Below are 20,657 nucleotides of genomic sequence, written 5' to 3'. Positions count from 1 at the left end.
AAGCATAAGGATGGCATGATAGAAGGTGAATAGACAGACTGATAAAATAGTCAGGGAATGGTGAGAATGTGCTGTGCTGTTGTTTGGAACCTGTGTGAGGTGTCTGCACACACACCAATGCAAAAGCACAGACACACACACACACACACACTTCTTCTACAGTCTCAGTCAGATCTACATTTTCAGGTGGTGTTCTAATGCAATTTCCTGAGTTCTGAGTGGTCTCGAACGCAGCATTGCAGGTGAAGCTAGATGCCATGTTAAACATCATGCCTCTGGTTCCGCAACGCCAGATTGCTAAGTAAAAGGACACACTGGGTCTCCTTTATGCCGTCTCTGTTTGGGTCAGTAGAAACAAGGAAAGGCGACATAATTGGTGGGATCTCCGTATAAAAAGACTAGTGACTGGAGGGAAAGAGGTGAGGTATAAAGAAAGGAGTGACAGGAATGAGTTGTTCTCCACTCGTCTAACCAGCCTTGGTGTGTATATTAGGCTGCTGTGTGTGTGTGTGTGTGTGTGTGTGTGCCTGATCAATCCCTTCACCTATCTGTTTGCAGATGCATTCAGGGAGATGACATTTATCAGGCCTAACACTAAACAGAGACATGCAGACAGAGATTACAGCATCTGTCAGTCAAACACACACACACACACACACACACACACACACACACGTACACATACCCACAGCATCCTAATATAGGTTTACCATTATTAAATTGTATTGTGTGTGTGTGTGTGTGTGTGTGTTACAGATCATGTGTCGGTGGGAGGACTGGGAGACAGCTTCTATGAGTATCTGCTGAAGGCCTGGATCATGTCTGACAAAACGGACGAGGAGGGGAAGAAACTCTACTACGATGCTCTCCAGGTACACAAACATACACACACACACACACACACACCCTACACCAGGCGTCAGATCTCAAACCCACTCATGTTGAAACACAAAATCATACAGGATACAGGACTTTCAAGCACCAACACACAATAACATGCTCACAGGTAGATACCGACACGCACACACATACACACACACACACACATCAACCAATGAACACATACACACAGAGACACCACACACCAGCCCTATGGACTTACCTTTCCCGCTATTCTTCCCACCAGCTGTGTGTGTTTGTGTGTGTGTGTGTGTGTGTGTGTGTGTGTGTGTTTATCTATGTTCTACATACCCGCACTCCCCCCTCAGACTGCGGTGTCGCAGCTTTGAACAGAAGTCCCCCATGGCCTCTAGAATATCACTCCCCCCCGGCTTTCCTTCCAGAACATTCTAGCGTAGTCAGACACAAAGTAAACATTGCCCGTGCCTTCAGAGCGTGGCCAGAGATCTGTGAAGAGTTAAGATGCAGTCAGGCAGGCAGTCAAAGCACAGGAGGGGCCCCGAGGGGCTTCCGCTGGCCCTGCTACTCCAGTGGGCTGGCTACCCGGAGTGGAGGGGAGGGGAGTGGAGGGGAGTGGAGTGGAGTGGACAGGGAGGGGTTATTTATTAGGAACAACCACTGTGACTAAAACTGGAGCCAAAGACGGTTTTAAAAAGTGCCAACATCTGTCATTGATTCATGCATGCATGCAAATGAACAGGCGCGCGCACACACACACACACACACACACACACACACACACACACACACACACACACACACTCACTCACGTACATGCACACATTAATGAACACGCATAAGTGTACTTATATACACACACACACGCACCTTTTAGAACCCAGTATCCAGTTCTAAAGCCATTTAGTTCCGGGTCTGATGTAAAGGCAGCTAGTTGCTGGTTCTTATCTGATGTCACCCCATTAAGGATGGAGGAGCCGGAAGGAAATGCCATTACCACTGGGGCTATCCCCATTCTTCATCATGCAGGAGGTGGGGGTGTCTGTGTGTGTGTGTCTGTGTGTGTTTGTCTGTCTGTGTGTTTGTTTGTCTGTCTGTGTGTTTGTCTGTCTGTGTGTTTGTCTGTCTGTGTGTGTGTGTCTGTCTGTGTGTGTCTGTCTATGTATGTGTCTGTGTGTGTGGGTGTGTGTGTGTGTGTGTGCGCGTGTGCATAGATGCTTCTTAGGATGAAGGCGAGGATGATGACGAAGATGATCATCATTCCTCTAATTAGAGCTAATCCTGTTTAACTCACCAGGTTCTGAGTATTTATTTCTTTATGGAAAAAAATGTTTGTTAGAAAATTAATTAAGTCATGTTTTTTTTTTTTTTTTTTTTTTATATTCACATTTGGATTTAATAAGAGGTTTGCTAATTTATCACATAAGTTAAATTGCAGGGCTGTAATATGCTGTGTTATTCAATTAAGAACCACAGCCGCAATCAGCACTCTGTACTTATCACCATAATAATAATCATCATCATGATAAAACAATACATCGTTTGCCTTTTTTCACTTAAGCCCTGCTAATTAGATTGCCATTTCTAACATTTCCCTCGGAGACCTCCAGAGTTGTGTGGTTCAGCCGGAGCTGAGCTGCAGTGAGCTAAATTGAAATCAAACTTAATTAAGGAGCTCGTAACTTGCTGCGTCAGATAGGGCCTGCTGCAGCTACACTCACCGTCTTGACAAATGCCGTCAGCTAACCTTCACTGAGAGGGGGAAAGGGAACAAGAATGCACCCCCTCCCCCCCCTCTCTCTCTATCTATCTATCTATCTATCTATCTCTACCCCTCTCTGTATCGCTTTTTCTTTTCTCATTCTCTATTCATGGATTTCTGTATCTTATTCTTTGCATCTTCTCTCCCTCCCACTCCCCTTCTCCCTGTCTATCTCCATATCTGCCTCTCTCTCTCTCTCTCTCTCTCTCTCTATACCTATCTATCTCTGTGAATATATGTATATATATTAGGGCTGTCAATCGATTAAAAAAAATGAACTAATTAATCGCACATTTTGAAAAGTTTGTTTTTCTTCTTAAGACTAAATCTTATAAATTAACGAGTAATCACTTCAGAAAGCGTGTATTTTAGACACTGTTTTTTTTAAACGCGATGGTGCCCCTCGGCGGTAAATCGTAAGAATTTCCCCTGAGGCAATTCGAATCACCTCAATCAGCCCACTGTCCTCAACTATGTTGATGGGCCGACAGTCACCGGCAACCCAAATGGTAACCTTTTCACGGACTGGTCTAGTTATTTTCCTGGAGAAGTTGTGGAGTGTGGGTTGGCGTTCATCTAACCTGGGACTGCTTTCTCGTCGAGGGGCGACAGTGGTACAGGAGGTAGAGAAGTCGTTAAGTAATCAGAAGGCTCAGGGGCCCTTGGGCCTGGGCCCGTTCAGCCCGTTCGGTAATCCATCCCTGCACGCACACAGTATTGTATTCTATTATTGAATATTGTAGCCTCTATTTAATTATGCTTTCCCTCGCACGCTCAAAAACAATGACTAAGTTATTTAGCTGTCTCACACTGTGATAAATATGTTTAAGTGACCTATGTTTAAATTCTGTGAACTGTGTTAGTTCGTTGTAACGTAAAATGTAATTATTATTCATTTAGATACGTTACGTTCTAATATGTGACCGTTAGCACACCATTCATTCATAACTCAGTTGGTGGCAGACGTTAGCACTTATTAGCCAGCTGTGTTGTAATCTGTTGTTGATCTGATTCTTGGTGTAATGAATCTAATAGTAACTTGCTGTGTTTCGTTAAGATACCTTCTAAGTATTTTCCGTTTCTTGTGTATTATTGTTTCACTCATAAGTTTTCACTTGACATCAATAAAGGAGCAAGGCGAGTTAACCGTAGCCTACACAGCCCTAACGAAACTAAACTAAAGTTTAAAAAAACATTTTTAAAAAAAAGTTGCGTTAACTGCGTTAAAATATTTTATCGCATTAATCGCATAGATTAACTCGTTAACGCTGACAGCCCTAATATATATATATATATATATGTATATATATGTGTATATATATATATGTCTACCCATATCCTTACATCTGTCCATCTCTATTTTCTTCCCTCTCCCTCCCAGGCCATAGAGAAGAACCTGATCCGTAAGTCCAGTGGCGGTCTGACCTACATAGCGGAGTGGAAGGGAGGTCTCCTGGAGCACAAGATGGGCCACCTGACGTGCTTCGCTGGGGGCATGATCGCGCTGGGCGCCGACGGAGCTCCAGACCAGCAGACAGGCCACCACATGGAGCTGGCAGCCGAGATCACCCGCACCTGCCACGAGTCCTACGCACGCACCAGTGAGTTACACACACACACACAGACAGACAGACAGACAGACAGACAGACAGACAGACAGACAGACAGACAGACAGACAGACAGACAGACAGACAGACAGACAGACAGACAGACAGACAGACAGACAGACAGACAGACAGACAGACAGACAGACAGACACATATATATATATACACATACATACACATATATATATATATATATACACATACATACACATATATATATATATATATACACATACATACACATATATATATATATATATACACATACATACACATATATATATATATATATACACACACATATATATATATATATATATATATATATATATATATATATATATATACATATATATATATACATACACACATATATATATATATATATACATACATATATATATATATATATACATACACACATATATATATATATATATATATATATATATATACATACACACAGACAGATTCACCCTCTCTCCCTTTCTCTCACACATGTGCACCAGGCTTGAGGGTGTGATTCTACACAAGGCTGCCTATAAATGTTTATCGTAAATGTGCACTTCATCAAGATTATCACCTCCTGCTGTTTTATCTTCCTTACGTCAGCAGTTGGAAGTAAATAGTTGCAAATGGAAATCACTAATAATTCCCCAAAGCCTTTGAGAGACTTCAATGCTCTTCAGAGATCAGCTCAATAACGTGAACAATCCCTAGAAAACAACAGATCGTTGCTGCATCTGGCTAACCACAAAGACCAGAATATGACCTCCTACCTTTCATTCAGTCGTCTTCAACGAAAACCCTTATTTTTGTGCAATGGGGTTATTTATTCAGTCTTCTTCTACGAGAACCCTTATATTTGTGCAATGGTTTATTCATTCAGTCTTCTTCTACGAGAACCCTTATGTTTGTGCAAGGGGGTTATTCCATGAACATTCTTTGGATTTTTGATGAATGCAACATGATGCTTTTGTTCAGTGGCTCTTAGTACATGATTTGAATTGAATATAAACAAATAAAATGCACACCCAGGTGCCACTCTAACCATCTGAGTGCAGAAGGGTTCTCTCCAGGTTAGGAGTTATCAGTGCACACCTGAACACTTCCATACTAGTCTCTAATCCTGGTGAATATGACAGAGAGTTTCTGCTCTCTTTCTATTAGGGTTCCCACGGTTATGGAAATCTTGACTGTGTAATCCTATTTTCTAGGCCTTCCTTGGCAAAGTGATTCAGTGAATTCTGTAGATTCATTGAAAGTTTTGGAAAAGTGATGACATTTCAGTTTGTTGTCTAATGAAATAAATTATGTTATTGTACTCTTGCATGGATAATGTTTCACTATGCAAATATATGCAACGTGATTAGTTTCAACTTCAATTGACATTGCCTATAACTACATTAATAGAAAATTAATGGAAAAGGTTGTTTAACGTTCATTCAGTAATTACGCCCAACCTCTAAAGTATGCAATTGTGTGTACTTGCAGATTGTGTAAGGTCATGGAAATTTCATTGAAGTCCTTAAAAAAACATGGAAAAGTTTTGAAATGTGATCGATGAAAATGGGTGGAAACCCTGTTCTATCCTCTGTTATCAGGAACCTTTAGACAAATGTTTGGAGGGAGAGTGTATGCTGTGCTCAATGTAAGCACTCACTATTTACCTTCTCTCGCGCTCTCTCTCTCTCTCTCTCTCTCTCTGTCTGTCTGTCTGTCTGTCTGTCTGTCTGTCTGTCTGTCTGTCTGTCTGTCTGTCTGTCTGTCTGTCTTCCTTCCTCTCCCTCTCTCTCTCTGTAGATCTGAAGCTGGGTCCGGAGGCCTTCCGCTTTGATGGGGGTGTGGAGGCCATCGCCACGCGGCAGAATGAGAAGTACTTCATCCTGCGGCCGGAGGTCATTGAGACCTACATGTACATGTGGAGGTTCACCCACGACCCCAAATACAGGGAGTGGGGCTGGGAGGCTGTGCAGGTACACACACACACACACACACATTCACAAATACACTGCGGAGAAAAAAATGAGCGGAAAACAAAAGCAAATGGGGAATAAATTAATAACGGAACTATATCTTATTATGATCTTATTTTAGTGTTTTAACGTAAGTCACAAAGTGTGATTGCTTCAGGACAGTTGGAAAGTTTTTGATTGCATCAAATTAGTATAAAGGGGTGTCAAGCCCGATCGTGTTGCGAAGTTTCCGTTGCGGCCTAGTTCATGGCCGACGAGTAGGATTTGGACATTATCTATTCATGTTGAGTTTAGTTGACCACCCTACATGCCCACCCCAGGATGACATCCTGTTAACAGTCAAACTGATTTAAGGATGTTGTCATTCTTTTGTCAGCCTAGGTGTAGACAACATTTATATTTGCGTTTGTAACACAGATGTGCCAGTCAGTTTCAAATTTGTCTGGTAAAATAGTCTTTTTTCAGACAAGGGGCAGACAAGGAAAAAAATCCTAGCAGAAACCCTGATTCGCACACACACAAACTCACACACACACACAGACACAACCTTTGCCACATCAATCCTTTAAACAGACGGTAAATCTAAAGTGCATTATCGTCTTTGGGATCATGCATAGTTGAGTGCCCAGTGAGATGGATAGGGGGAGTGGAAAGAGAAGGGAAGGGAAGATGGAAAATGGAAAGACAATATCCATCACTCCTCTTGTAGCTCAGCAGAGAGAAGCAGAGTGTGAGGAAATGACCATCTCACTGTCAGAGCAAGAAAGAGTACTGTGTGTGTGCGTGTGCGTGTGCGCGTGCACGTGTGTGTGTGTGTGTGCGTATGTGTGTGCGCGTGTGTGCGCATGGTCCTTCCCAAAGCTATTCCAGGGAATGACATGGACTCAGCTCTGTGTGTGTGTGTTTAACAGATGTATATGTTCCTCTCTCTCTCTCTCTCTCTCTCTCTCTCTCTCTCTCTCTCTCTCTCTCTCTCTCTCAGGCTCTGGAGAAGCACTGTAGGGTGGAGGGGGGCTACAGTGGTGTGAGAGACGTCTACGGCACCAGCCCCAACCATGATGACGTGCAGCAGAGCTTCTACCTGGCAGAGACGCTCAAGTAAGAAAGATGCAAACACACACACACACACACACACACACACACACACACACACACACACACACACACACACACACACAGAGAGGCTCTCTTGATCTGAAGCGCTACAGCAGGGCTCAAAGTCATGTTTCCCATCAGCAAGACAACCTGCAGAGAGAAATAATAACATTTTAAGCCAGCATCCCTATCCTGCTGTTTCGGCTAGTGTGTGTGTGTGTGTGTGTCGTCTGCTGCGTTCCTACATCCTCTGCGGCGGCCTCTCTTGCTGTGCGTGCGCGCACACTGGGTTGGCGCAGTGTGTCATGGATAGTGTTTACTGCAGACACACATATGCTCCTCACACTGGGGTCGCTCGCAGACAGCACACAGCCCTGCTGAGCCGTGGCCCAAGCAGCACACAGGCAGATAATGGGAAAACAACAGGCTTCCTCTTCAAGGCTTAGCTAGAAAGAAGCATCTCATTCACACTTCACTATGGCCTGTGTGTGTGTGTGTGTGTGTGTGTGTGTGTGTGTGTGTGTGTGTGTGTGTGTGTGTGTGTGTGTGTGTGTGTGTGTGTGTGTGTGTGTGTGTGTAAGGTGTTCATATGTAATCCATGGGGAGGAGGGGCAGTCTGCTCACTTAAGTGTTTAACAGAAAGGAACTATGAACATAGCAGTGTGAGGGGGACTGCTTCTAGTGTGTATGTGTGTGTGTGTGTGTGTGTGTGTGTGTGTGCACATGTCTGTGTGCGGTAAATATGATTGATGGTGTTGCAGTGGAGGGCTGGGGAGGTAGGAAGTGGGAGAGGGGTGGCCGGGTAGGAACAGCCCTGTCGTCTCTCATCCAGCTAGAGTAATTAGCTGTGTGTCCCCTTACATTAGAGAAGGTGTACACACACACACACACACACACACACACACACACACGTGCGCGCACACACACACACACACACACACTGTAATGCATGAGCAGCTTCTTGCAAGTTATTGTAGCCATGTACACAAACCCCTAGGCAATGAATGTGAATGTGATTGTGAGTGTTGATTATGTTGCCCTTTTTAGATAAGTGGGGTAACATACTAGACTTCTACAAACCTTTACATAACTACCAGAACTAACTTCTGTTTGTGTGCAGCGTGCAAGTGAAATTTGTTTATATACGTGTGTGTGTCCTTTGCTTGTTGTTCTCTCTGCGTGCCAGTTAATTTAACAAGACTCATCGCAGAGGGACATTTTAGTGAGATGTCTGAGTTCAGTGAGCTTCACAATCTCAGCATCATTCGGCTCAGCCATTTTTATAGCTTAATAGTCTGTCAACTTAAATGAGAGTTACCTTAGGACCTCAGTTACACGCCTGTGTGTGTGTTTGTCTTTTATACTCATTTATCTCTCTCTCTCTCTCTCTCTCTCTCTCTCTCTCTCTCTCTCAGGTACTTATATCTTTTGTTCTCAGAGGACGACCACCTGCCATTGGAGCACTGGGTGTTCAACACCGAAGCCCACCCTCTTCCCGTCATCAAGATGGAGCCCAACAGCAACCAGGCCAACGAGGTGGAGTAACCCCACCCACGGCCTCTGAACTCTGACCTTTCACCCAAGATGGACCTCAGTAACACCTCCCTGGGACACCTCTTTCGGTGGGTGGAGGGGGGTCAGGGTTGCTGTGACCCACACCCTCCCTTTTCCTATTTGGATCGAAGATCTGTGACGTCCCACAGGACAGGATGATTGGGGTTCTGTCCCCCAGAGTGTGTCTGTAATCCCACTGAAGCGTTTTTGGGCCCCCACTTCCAACCTCTAAAATCAGCCCCTTCCCCAAAGACCCACCTTGACATCCACCCTGACTCTGTGGGTGTGGAGGCTCTGTGTTTCAGTCGGCGTCTGTCTCTGGAGGTCTGCATGCTGCCCTTCTCCCCCCGCCCCCCCAAATGCCCCCTGCCTCTGCCCCTGCCCTAACCCAAACCTTGCCCCACGCCATTCCGTCCGCCACAGCCCTTCTTCCCCACGCGTCGACCAAGTCCTGAATCTGGGCCTCGTTTTGGAAGAGGTCCGAGAACTCTCTGTACACAGTACCTCCTCTGTGAGGAGACCTTGGGGGCTGTTATTCCCTTTGCTTCATGTCACACACATACACACACACACACACACACCACACACACACACACACACACACACACACACACACATACACACACACACACACACACACACACACACACACTTTCTGTTTGTTTGTGTAAGCCATACTGGATTCAAGACTGCTATATCATTTGCGGTGTTTGTTTGGTTGCAGTTTTGGAGTTCCCTCTCTGTGTTCTCTGAAAGGTGGGGGTGGGTCTTTGTTTGTATGTTTGGATTGAGTTCATCAGCTTGACCTTTCACGGTCCCAGCTTTCCTTGGGTTCCAATATGTTAGCTTTCTAAAAGCTACTTATGAGACTCTCTGAGGACTTCGCTTTGGACAGACTTGTCAGACTTACGGTTTTTTCCTTTCTTCAACCCCAGCTCTGTAGTGATCTCCAGTCAAATAGTGCCTTTGTTATCTTAACTGATGTGCAGGCATTTGGAAAATGTGTTTAAAATGCTAATTTATTTATTCACAGCAAAAATAACTGGGTTTCGCTTGTGTTTTCATTGTTGTGAGATTTTTGTTGTTTGTTTATCAGTTTGTTTCTGAACAGAGGATGTGATTATTTGGCACTCTGCCGGTCCTAGTGACATTTGGTGTTGGCACGGTCACCTGCAAGGGAGTTCTAGAAGAGTTCGCACACATGGGGTCCCATCTCTTTCTTTCATTCCATCTCTCGCTCTCAGAAATGTGGACATGTTTACAAATCCTTCCTTTCCTCTGAGATTATGGTTGGGATGGGCAGGGGCACAATAAAGACTGAACCACTTGTATCAACATACCATTGAAGTCCTTTGTCTCAACAAACAGCAGCATCTCTCTGGGCTTCCGTAGTTTTTCCTCTAGCGAGCTAATCACTTCTTCCTCTCATTGTTGCACAATAGAGGGGGAGAGGGAGGGAGAGATAGAGAGAGAGAGAGAAAGAACTCTGAAGTTCCTTGTTTTGCTTTTGTTTGTTTATCTCGCAGTGGCTAGACAGGGACATTCATCAACCTGAAGCTTTTGTAAAAAAAAAAAAAAAAAATGCATTAATTCAAGCTTAATTTATTTTGTCGTGATATGATCATATGAAAGTTGTTTTCTTCGCAGTGTCTGGGAGTAGGTTTGGGGAGGTTATACTCATGCTTGGCACTACACTGAAGTTGTTGTCTGTGATTTTTTTTTTTTTCTTCTTCTTCTTTTTATTTCTTTTTTTTTGTTTTGTTACTTCTGGCAGTGGAGGTGAAATGGTTGAGCAGACGAGCCGTAGCCCACCCAGATAGCCAGTAAAAGCTCAAGTCAACGGGAGTAAATAAGATGAATGAATGTACCACCAAATGTGAAATGGAAGTAATTTTGCCTTGTGATGTTTTTTTTTTGTTTTTTTGGGTCTTCGGTTCTACTTTTTACTTTCTCTTCTCTTCATTTGGTTGTTTTTTGTTTTGTTTTCCAAAGTACTTTTTGTCCTGCTAAGCACAACTTAATGAAAACTTCTGCCCTGGTATTCCATGGAGGGAGAAAATAAACGAATAAATGAGGTGATATGACTTGGTGAAGCGAAGCAAAGGAAGCACAAGAGGATTTTTCACCTTCGGTGGAAATGCAGCAAAGGGGGACACAGAAAGGAAATTCAAAGAGCAGTACTACACTGGATGAAACCAACACACACACTCACTCACACACACACACACACACACACACACACTCTCTCACACACACTCTTTCACTCACACACACACACTCACTCACTCACACTCACACAATTTTATACACATTTCCATGTTAAATACTGTATTACAAATTCAAACGTACTCTCTGCCGCGATTCAAGAATCAACATCATAGGAAATGTGCATTGATTGATGGGGCCATGCACAGATGAAACCAATGTCATTCATAGAGGACAAAGATTTTATGCTATGTCGTATATGTTTTTACTTCAGGGCAGGTTTGCAATGACATGGTTTAAACCCCACGTCCAGTCTTACCACAGGACGTGTATTTAGGACATGTACACTCTTGTGCAATAAACACGTGTTATTTACGAAACAGCAATGGTTATACGGCACCACACAGGTGCTGCTACTGCTAATGATGTGAATGGTTTATTCCCTTCCAGTCTTGAAAATACACACCCCACACACACACACACACACACAAACACTCACTCACATGTGCACTTCCTCTGCATGATAAAACAGGCCCCTCATCAGCAGCTCCAGGATGAACTCTCATTCCTTCTCATTGGAATTGAGATCAGGACTGGAAGTTGAAGGCTTAGATACGGTTTTATATCAACAGCCTCAGTCAAACAAAGACAAGCCAGTTCAAATGCTAGGTGTGTTCCAACTCCAGAGGGTGTCTGCCGCTGATAGGGGGCGCCGTTGTGCACAGGGAAAAAGTCCGGATGGCCACTTCCTTCCATTTATCTCAAATACAGAGGACTAACCACATAGCTGGTACTCATAGCTGCAGCAGGTTAGGGATGGCAAATTGGTTTACAAGCAATGTCCGCTCAGTTGTTTTGCCCTGATGAGCATAGGGGTGAATGGAGCCCACAGTATAAACTCACAGTCCCACAGCATAAGTATCTCGTAGACATACCAGTTAGTCATGTATGTGTGGCTACCCCCTTGTATGCAGTATGGCTGGGACAATAGGACACACTGTGAAGCTGTAGATACTGACTGGGCCCCGTGTTTGCGTAGCCGCTGTAGGTTTTTCTTTTGAGGATCTCTTAGTTTCGCTGGTTGGTACGTGTCTGCAGTGGTGTTGTGATGCGGTGTTAGCGAGAGACAACAGCTCGCTGCGAGCGTTAGCTTCACGTTTCAGTATACTGGCTTAGAAGAGTCTTGACGTTTTGTTTCTGATTCCTGAAGTTGTGGTAAAATGTTGTGTTGACCCTCTTCAGTTACTATGCCTTTTTTCTCGGTTGTTTTTTTGTTTGTTTGTTTGATTATGTTTTGTTAATTATTTGTGAATCTGTTCTGGTCTTGTGAAACAACCTCAGAAAATGTAACAATATTGCTGATAATCATTCCATTGCACATAGTTTATTTTCTGTTTTATGCAATTCATTTTGTGGGGAATCATTCTGTTACTCTTGTGTTTCACTTGTTATTAATGTAAATATTCCATTCTGGCTGATGATGCCATCCTACATTTATATAAAAATCTTATGACTTTATGGAATAAATAATAATAATTATCAGCAAAGTTTTAATAAACTATATTTGTTATAATTCTACTTTGAATAAAATAATGTTTTAATATATGTTTGTGTGTGTGTTTTTTCCTTCATTCTTAAGGTCCATACAACCTTTTTCATGAGCGGAGCCATTGATAGTGGTTCCATGGCAATGTTCCGAAAGCCCATTATTCCGACAGCCCGCTGTTCCGAAATTGTGAGCACAGCAACGTGAACCACTATAGCCCACATGCACATCCCAATTAATTGACCACACAATCATAAACATATAAATGCATTTATTTCACAAGCATGAACTTTAATTCAGAATATTATTATACACACATGGCATTTGCATCGCGATGATAAAAAAATACACTTTTATGATAGCCAACACATGCATGCTTTGTCAGTGCTTGACAAGATCTGCGTAATGTCCTGCGACAATCTGCCGGTGATTTCCTTCGCACGAGTGGTACCCCATATTCAAAACCAGAGTAGGCTAAATTAACAAATATTGCCTAGGAAAAGTGATATGCGTGATAGCCCGGTGAGCCGCTCCGCTCCGCAAACTAAATGCTGTGTGTGTTTTGTGCCACTTAAAATATTTCTAAATTATGCCGGGGGGACTATTTTTCGGAATATTGAGATTTCGGAATATCGGGCTTTCGGAACACTGGGCCGTCCCCTTGATAGTGGTCCTCTTAAAACCTTTCTTTGGTGCTGAACAGGGGCGGCTTGTCCATAAGGGCGTTTGGGGCGACGCACTGACTAGGGGAAAAGGAAAAAAAAAAACCTCCTGATGTATAAACGCAATATCCTTGTAAGTCGCGTAAATGACATTTAAATGTAATACATTTTTTTCTGTCGGATTCTACCACTAGACCGTCTGATCTGCCTCTGTATGTCATTGTCGAATCAGGTAACAGTCTTTCAGTCAGCCTAAAGTCGTGCTTCAAATGGACCCGCCCCTTCTGGGGCGATTTGGGGCGAAATGAAAATCGCCCCAGACCTCTCCCATTGACTCCCATGTTAAATCACATTTTTTCACAAAACAGAGCTCTCAATGCATTCTCTATGGCTTCCGGGAGGGCTCGCCCCTCCATGTCGTGTCATAATTAGTGGACGTAAAAGCCTATACGAACGTCATACAGCTTCGACGGAGGCATATTCTGTCAAGATGGCTGCCCTGTTCAGTGCAATAACTTGATTCGCTCTTTGACAGAAACTCTTTTTTAGTCGGCGTACTAATGAAGATAAATTGACAACAAAACTATTAGGACTTCCTAGACCAAATGTATCCATTCAACAGGTTTCTACAAAGGGAGGGAAATCCTAAATCCAAGAATTGGAACGAAATAAAATCGCGGTCGTGAAGTGGCTAACGCGGTCTGTATTTCATATACCACTGTCACTTTTCATAGGTTTCACAGTGTGTTTCACAGTTCGCTTCTTGCACTAACACTGAATATTTTTTTATGTGATGACTTATTTTGCTTTTGTAAGCCAATACAAAGATTTCAAGATCAGTCAATAAATATTTTTGGTTTTGACTTATGTTACCCCTTCTTTATGATGTTACTGGACATTGTGTGTCCTGTTAAGCTATGTTACATCATACAACATTTGAGACACGTGGATAATGAAAAAGTGGGATCATTTAATGTGGAGCCACATAATGTTTGCTTATGCAGGCTCCTGGATGCAACTTTCTTCCATAGCTTTCCACCTGTAACTTGCTACTCTAGCTATGTAGCAAGAGGGGACATATTACTGCTGTGTGCTGCCAATAGTGGACAAAAAGGTATTGCTGTATGAGTTAATCAGCTAACTTAATGTACCTACTGAATGGGTCGCCTTAATCATTATCAGGAAAATTGCCCCCCCTGAGAATTTTTTCAGGAGCCGCCACTGGTGCTGAAAACTGCTATGAAGCACCTACTAAACAGGTTTTGCATTGAAACTTTAAACCTTTTAAAGTAAAAACTTTTAAATGCTAAATTCAGAAGCAACGGTACACTTACTAATATTTTGATGAGGAATGTTTGAACAGTATTACCAGGTGAAATATGCCATGAAGGACGGAGGAAAAACACTTTGTCGAAAGCAGGCCTTCAGTGATGTGGCAAACCAAGGGGAAGCACATTTGCATGATTCTAATCCCGTTTCATCACCTGCCAACACAACAGCGGAAAATGCAGGTGTTTATGATAATTACAACATCAGCATTCAAACAGTCAATAAGCCTCTCTAACTGTGACATCACACTGAGGGGGAAAAAAGAGGAGGGGGTGTTCCAACGGTATATCAATGACTGAAATTAATGATATACGACTGTCGCTACTGGCTAATCAGAAGTTTAACTTTACAGCTCAGCCACGATCATAAATATAGGCCCCTGGCAAAGGCCTCAAGCTCCACAGCCAGAAACACTCGGGTGTGGAGCCAGCATGGCTTAAATGGACTGGCTAATCAGCCAGAAGCCAATTAAAAGGTGTGCCAACAAATTACAAAGCCAGTAGGCTACGCTACGAAATAGAATTTTCTGATCAATAAGGCACCTGGGAAATCGAACAAAATGGCAAAGTACCAGTGAATGTTTTATTGTGCCATGTACTATTACTCAAGAGGAGAAGCACCAGTAAATGTTTTCCCTAACCCTACCCCTTGATCCCCACCGTCTACACATCTAGGCTATCCGTTCAAACTAAACATTTTTGAAAGCACAGAATAAAGTCTATATTTGATGCAGTGATGAGACGAACCCATAAAGGTTTGGTGGCAACCCTATCTGCCAGCCAACTATCCAACATTAACACGTTAGCTTACATTAGCAAGCTCACTACCCACCAAGTAGACAGCTTGCTAGCGGAGTCTAACAGCGGTCTCGCAATAACGTCCCAATGCATAAAACCGACATGGGCAGGAGAACGGAATGAAATGCCCCGATCAAAGTTCAAGCACATGTGTCATTTAAGCTAGAATGAAAAGTAGCGTCGAGGATTTTTCCAGGTGACCTTTTTACCAGAAGGAACAGGATCGTTAGCGAACTCTGCGGTCGCTGTCGGATGGGCCAGTGGCGCGGTGTCTCTGGAGGTGTGACATTCACAAAAGCGCGGAGAGCAGCCAGCGCTCCTTACGTCCTTCTGACATTTCCCCTGTAGCTGTCTCCACCCCTGAATTCTCCACTCCAGCGCCCGCCGGCTGCTTCCTCTAGAGACGTGACCGTGATGGTGGGCAATGCTTTCTTGCTCATTTTAAGGCACAGTTTCTGGCCATTGGTTTAAAAAGCGAAGGGGTCAGTTTTCTGACAGTAAGTCAAGCATAAGAGTCTGGTGATGAGCAGACTTCAGCCGTGAACAAGTCAAATCAGCTAGGTCACAGTAGAAATGCTAGAAAAGACACGCACGCAAACCCACACTAGCGCACACACATTTCTGATAGTTTACCAAGTTTAGAGATTACCACAGACTCAATTGTCTGCTGCTACTGACCTTTTCTTTGAGTGTGTGTGTGTGCGCGTGTTGGGGGTTCGGTTGGTGTCTGTGTGTAAATGTGTATCCAGTCAATGGGTTTGAGTAAGTGTGTGTCTGTGCATGTGTATACCTTTCCTTACCCCACGTGCATGTGTATTTTTCGAGAGAATGTCATGTCTGTGTGATTGACAGGTGGAGGGCTGCTGTGACACGTGTTGCCCTTCAGTGCTGTTACACAGACAGAGCTGAGTCTGCTGCTTACCCTCACAGCTTAACTAATGAGCATCAAACACTGACAACACTGACCTCTCTCCTCCCCCAAGGAGGTCATCCTTGGGCAGTAGCATTAGGTCAGGGAATTAGTCTTTGTGGTTGTTGTCATCAATAGAATGAATCAATTATGAGTAGAGCAAACGTAGGCAAAACAACAATATACTGTATACCTGATTAGCAATATAACAGTGGATGTGGCTAGGGCATTTTAAAACAGGTCTGACAATTAAGTCTGACAAAAGCTACAAGTATGTGTCAACGACTTTAATTGTTTTGAACAACAAAGGAAGGTTTATGCCTTCCCAACACTGTCCAGAACCCCGGGCGGTATTGATGTCTTCTTTACATTGTACTCGTCTGACACGTTCTGTTGGCTTTGCTCGACAATTTAATCACGAAAGAACTTCGGCCTGGCACTGCCCATTTAATTCCTTTACCACTCTCGTTTCTTTTTTATGTGCGCATGGGCTACAATTTCTGCCAGCCGTATTCAACCTCAAAATTTGGCCCTAGGATTGTAAATACAAAGAGGTAATTACCCATTAACTGTCATTAGTGTGTTGTTTGAAACAGTTAATGCCCACACACTATTTGTGTTTTAAGGGTTACACTACACTGAATAGGGTGCAGAACAATACAATACCCTGTGCTATGCTGGAGTTAATGTAGCAAACATCAGGACAGACAGCGGCAACCTTTTTGCCAGGGTTGCAAATGCAAGACCTCATTTAGATGGGTCCTTGACCCAATGCTGGGAGTGAGGCCTTATATGAGGCCTTATTTGTATGGGGACCTGCCAAATGTGTGTGAGTGTGAGTGAGTGTGTGTGTGTGTGTGTGTGTGTGTGTTTGCGCTCTTTGTGTGTGTGTGTGTATGTACAGGGAATAGTAGCATGCCTCAAGGTAGGCTTACATGATGGCTTATCGATCACCTCACCTCTCCCTCATACTATGTCTTTAGACCCAAGGCAATCTACAGGCCAATTTACACTCCTGCTCCAGACCAACCCACTGGGGTCAAAGGAACACCACTCTGGGTGACATGCCCCAGTGCACTCTGGGAATGAGCCTTCCACCACCCTCTCGGTACCCGCTCTGGGCACCAGATGTTTTTTTTGTGTGTCAGAGCTCACTCCTGCTGTGCCTCTCTTTGGTCCTGCCACTGATCTGAGAACAGGTCTTGAGATGAGAGTTCTTGAGTAAGAGTGCAGTGTTCATAGATGGGAAGCTGTGTTGATTCATTGTATGTATCTAACTGAGGCAAGATAGCAATGTTTGGCTTTTGGCAAACAACTCATTTAGGACTATTCAAAAATAATACCCATTCTGATTGATATTTTATAGTTCATAGACTTTATTTACTATTCTCTGTGTGCGTTTATGTGGCAAGGCTTCTGTCCGTTCTGCCCCGTCTGTTTTCATCTCTCTCTCCTCTCTCCTCTCTCCTTGGTCATGTTGCTCTGCGCTGCTGTTTGAAAAGAAAAGAGAGCGCGCTGCGCCTTGATGTTCCACCTCTTCACTTTCCCCCGACATTACAGCGGCCCTTACTGCCCACTCCTGCTGCTGCTGCTGGCAGACTGCGCAGAGTCCCAGGAGAGACTGTGCAGAGAAGCCTGCTCTCTCCAGCTCTGCCCTCCTCCCTCCTTTCCCCTCTCCCTTGCAAAGGAGCGAGTCCGTCAGGTTACAGTTGAGGCGAAGGCAGGCTGGCTTAGGGCCTCGCATGTTAATGTAGCTGAAATCAATTTGAAATAGAAAAGAGATGCAACAAAGGGTTGAAAAGGGAGTCGATGTGTCTCCATTTTGACCTCTTACCCACATTATGGCTCCATTGTGTAGTGCCGTCAGTAATCAATACAAAGATGATTTTTTTCCCTTTAAGACATTTCAGTTTCAAAGGTGAGTGCTCGCAATTCTCAAATTCAGTGAATTGCTCCTCACGGTCCTCCAGACTCGTTTGTTTACAGTCCTGGCGCTGTCAAAGGGAAACAAACAAACTGGCTTGGCCAGGGCCATACACTATTCCAGCCAATCAACAAATCGCTTCAGGACCACAGAAGGAGAAGGGTGTGATTTGATTGGATGTTGAGGTCAAATATCAACATGTCATGGACTCTACCTGGTAAAGAAGTGTAGCACCAGCTAGCGAGCGGTTCATTTGACAGATCTCAAACAAAAACCCTGTCAAGTCATATAAACGACTCCTCTCTTTTGATCAAAAACACTGTTTAAAAAAAACAAAACCTGCATTCACTGTTGCCCGTATTGGGTAACACGAGGGTCGATGTCTGGTGACCTTCCGTCTGACGTGAGCACACAGAAAATGAGGTGGAATGATTTCATCGCCAGAAATGAACTCGCAGTCAGCCGCGAGGAAGTCACCGGCTGGCAGCGTGGAGGGAGAGGTGGAATCTGATTAGCATGTAATCAGCGCAATTATGACTCAGTTATGGACGGCTTTCTGTCATTTAAGGACAATTATTTAAATGGGGTGTTAAATTAATCATTACACAATGAATAATTGCCGGCATAACCATCCAAACACAAAAGTTGTGCTTCGTAATGATTTTTCCTCCCTTTTAAGCACCGGGGTTGTAAACAGCTCATTAGAATAAGGATTAATAGGCCAATAGAGTCTCTCTCCCCTATTGATAGACTGGGCTATTCTAAATAGAGAGAGATCTCACACCAGCACCAAACACAGTTAGGGGGACAATTATAATCTTTCACTTGCATAGACTCTAAAAGAATAAACCAAAAGCATGAAAAGCAACAGCCAAACAAACAAACAGACAAATAATCTTATCCCCACAAATATGTTCTCACTAAGCAGTCAGTGACATCCGCCATGCAACGGCAGCTCTGCCCACCTTTCATGATAAACATTATGCAGTATTGAACAGTTGTTTACGGGTAAGAGAAGCCGCTCTAATAACACCATTCATTATTCAAACATGCTGGAGTGCAGATGGCAGGATGAGAGAGGGATAGAGAGAGAGAGAGAGAGTGGGAGGGAGAGAGGTAGTGGGCGCTAATGAAGGCTTGTCAGCTTCTCCCCTTCAATCTGCATACACTGTATTCTCATAGGCAGGGCCAACGCATCCATGGCACGCCCTGTTGGCAAATACACCAGGGCTCCCATGTGCAACTAATAGAGAGGCAAGGAGTCAACATCAGACATGGAGACAAGGGTAAAGATGTGTGTGTGTGTGTGTGTGTGTGTGTGTGTGTGTGTGTGTGTGTGTGTGTGTGTGTGTGTGTGTGTGTGTTATGTGAGAATAGTACACGAAGGCTAGTGTTGTACCATGACCGAACATGAATTACAGGTGCAGTCGGTAAGATTCATACAAACACACACTCTCTTCTTTCTTTCTCTCTCTCTCTCTTTCACACACACACATACAAACACGCACATCATTATTTATAGTCTTACAATTACACACGTACACATACAATGACCCTCTCACCCACACATATACTCACAGTCATTACTGATGACCAGATAGGCTTTATACATTTCCATCTCTAAGAAACCACTTCTTTGACTTCTGCTCTCATAACACAGAAAGATCTAAATTATTTCAGTGTTTGGCTTTGCAATTACTCTCAAAATTCCATAAGGATTCTAACACTCATTGAAATTCCAGAGCAAATACAGCTGTATATTGCATGGAGAATGGAGACAGTATTAGCATAATCATCTTGTAATCATAAATGACTGTCCCTGAAAGCAATATTATAATTCCAGTTGCAGGCGATAAGGATAATTATACAAGTGCTGATGCATTGTTTAGCAAGGTGAGTCAGCACAAAGTGTGAAGGTTAAATTACCTTGCCGAAGCTCTGCGTGTAGCTGTTGCAGTTTCATTATGTGCAGATAGAAATAGGCTGAGACAATGGGAGAACAGAACAACCAAAGAGAAATGAAAGTAATAATGTAATATACAGATATGCATTATGTTTCTATGAAACCAATGAGGAGACTAAGATAGAATGGAGGGCATTCATTTGCCATTAGCAGTCATTTAATGTGGGCTTGTGTGAGTTCTGAAATCACACTTACAGTGCATCAAAACAAAATTGGCCAATAACTGACTACTCAATATCATCAGCATCTAATGATCTTTGTGATTGCAGCAGGCCTGTGTCTGGTTCTTCTTAGTCTCGGACAGGAGGAGATGAGAGATGATGAGAATGTGCACATCAATATACAAAGCGCATATAGTTTTTTTCATCTCCGAATTCTTTTAAATAAAATAAATAATTTGAGAAAATTAGGTGACATTATATGTCATTAGTCAGAGCTGCAACACAGTGCTGTACTGTGCTGATAAAA

The 20,657-nt window shown here is 43.4% G+C and overlaps 1 protein-coding gene across 1 annotated transcript in view; it reads left to right on the top strand.

Annotated features, from left to right (window-relative positions):
• LOC105901285 (mannosyl-oligosaccharide 1,2-alpha-mannosidase IA-like) overlaps window positions 1–10,936 on the top strand; it is a 119,668-nt gene extending 108,732 nt beyond the window's left edge. The window contains exons 8-12 of the mRNA XM_031581468.1: window positions 757–872; window positions 4,002–4,221; window positions 6,032–6,204; window positions 7,187–7,302; window positions 8,715–10,936. Coding sequence (XP_031437328.1) covers window positions 757–872; window positions 4,002–4,221; window positions 6,032–6,204; window positions 7,187–7,302; window positions 8,715–8,844 — 755 coding nt within the window. The 3' untranslated portion in view covers window positions 8,845–10,936. The remainder of the gene's footprint in view (window positions 1–756; window positions 873–4,001; window positions 4,222–6,031; window positions 6,205–7,186; window positions 7,303–8,714) is intronic.
• Window positions 10,937–20,657: the final 9,721 nt, after the last annotated feature.

The sequence above is a fragment of the Clupea harengus genome, chromosome 15 (genome assembly GCF_900700415.2).
Source record: "Clupea harengus chromosome 15, Ch_v2.0.2, whole genome shotgun sequence".
In the NCBI taxonomy this organism is placed as follows: Eukaryota; Metazoa; Chordata; class Actinopteri; order Clupeiformes; family Clupeidae; genus Clupea; species Clupea harengus.
Note: the sequence above shows the minus strand (reverse complement) of the source record. Positions and strands in the feature narration are given on the sequence as shown.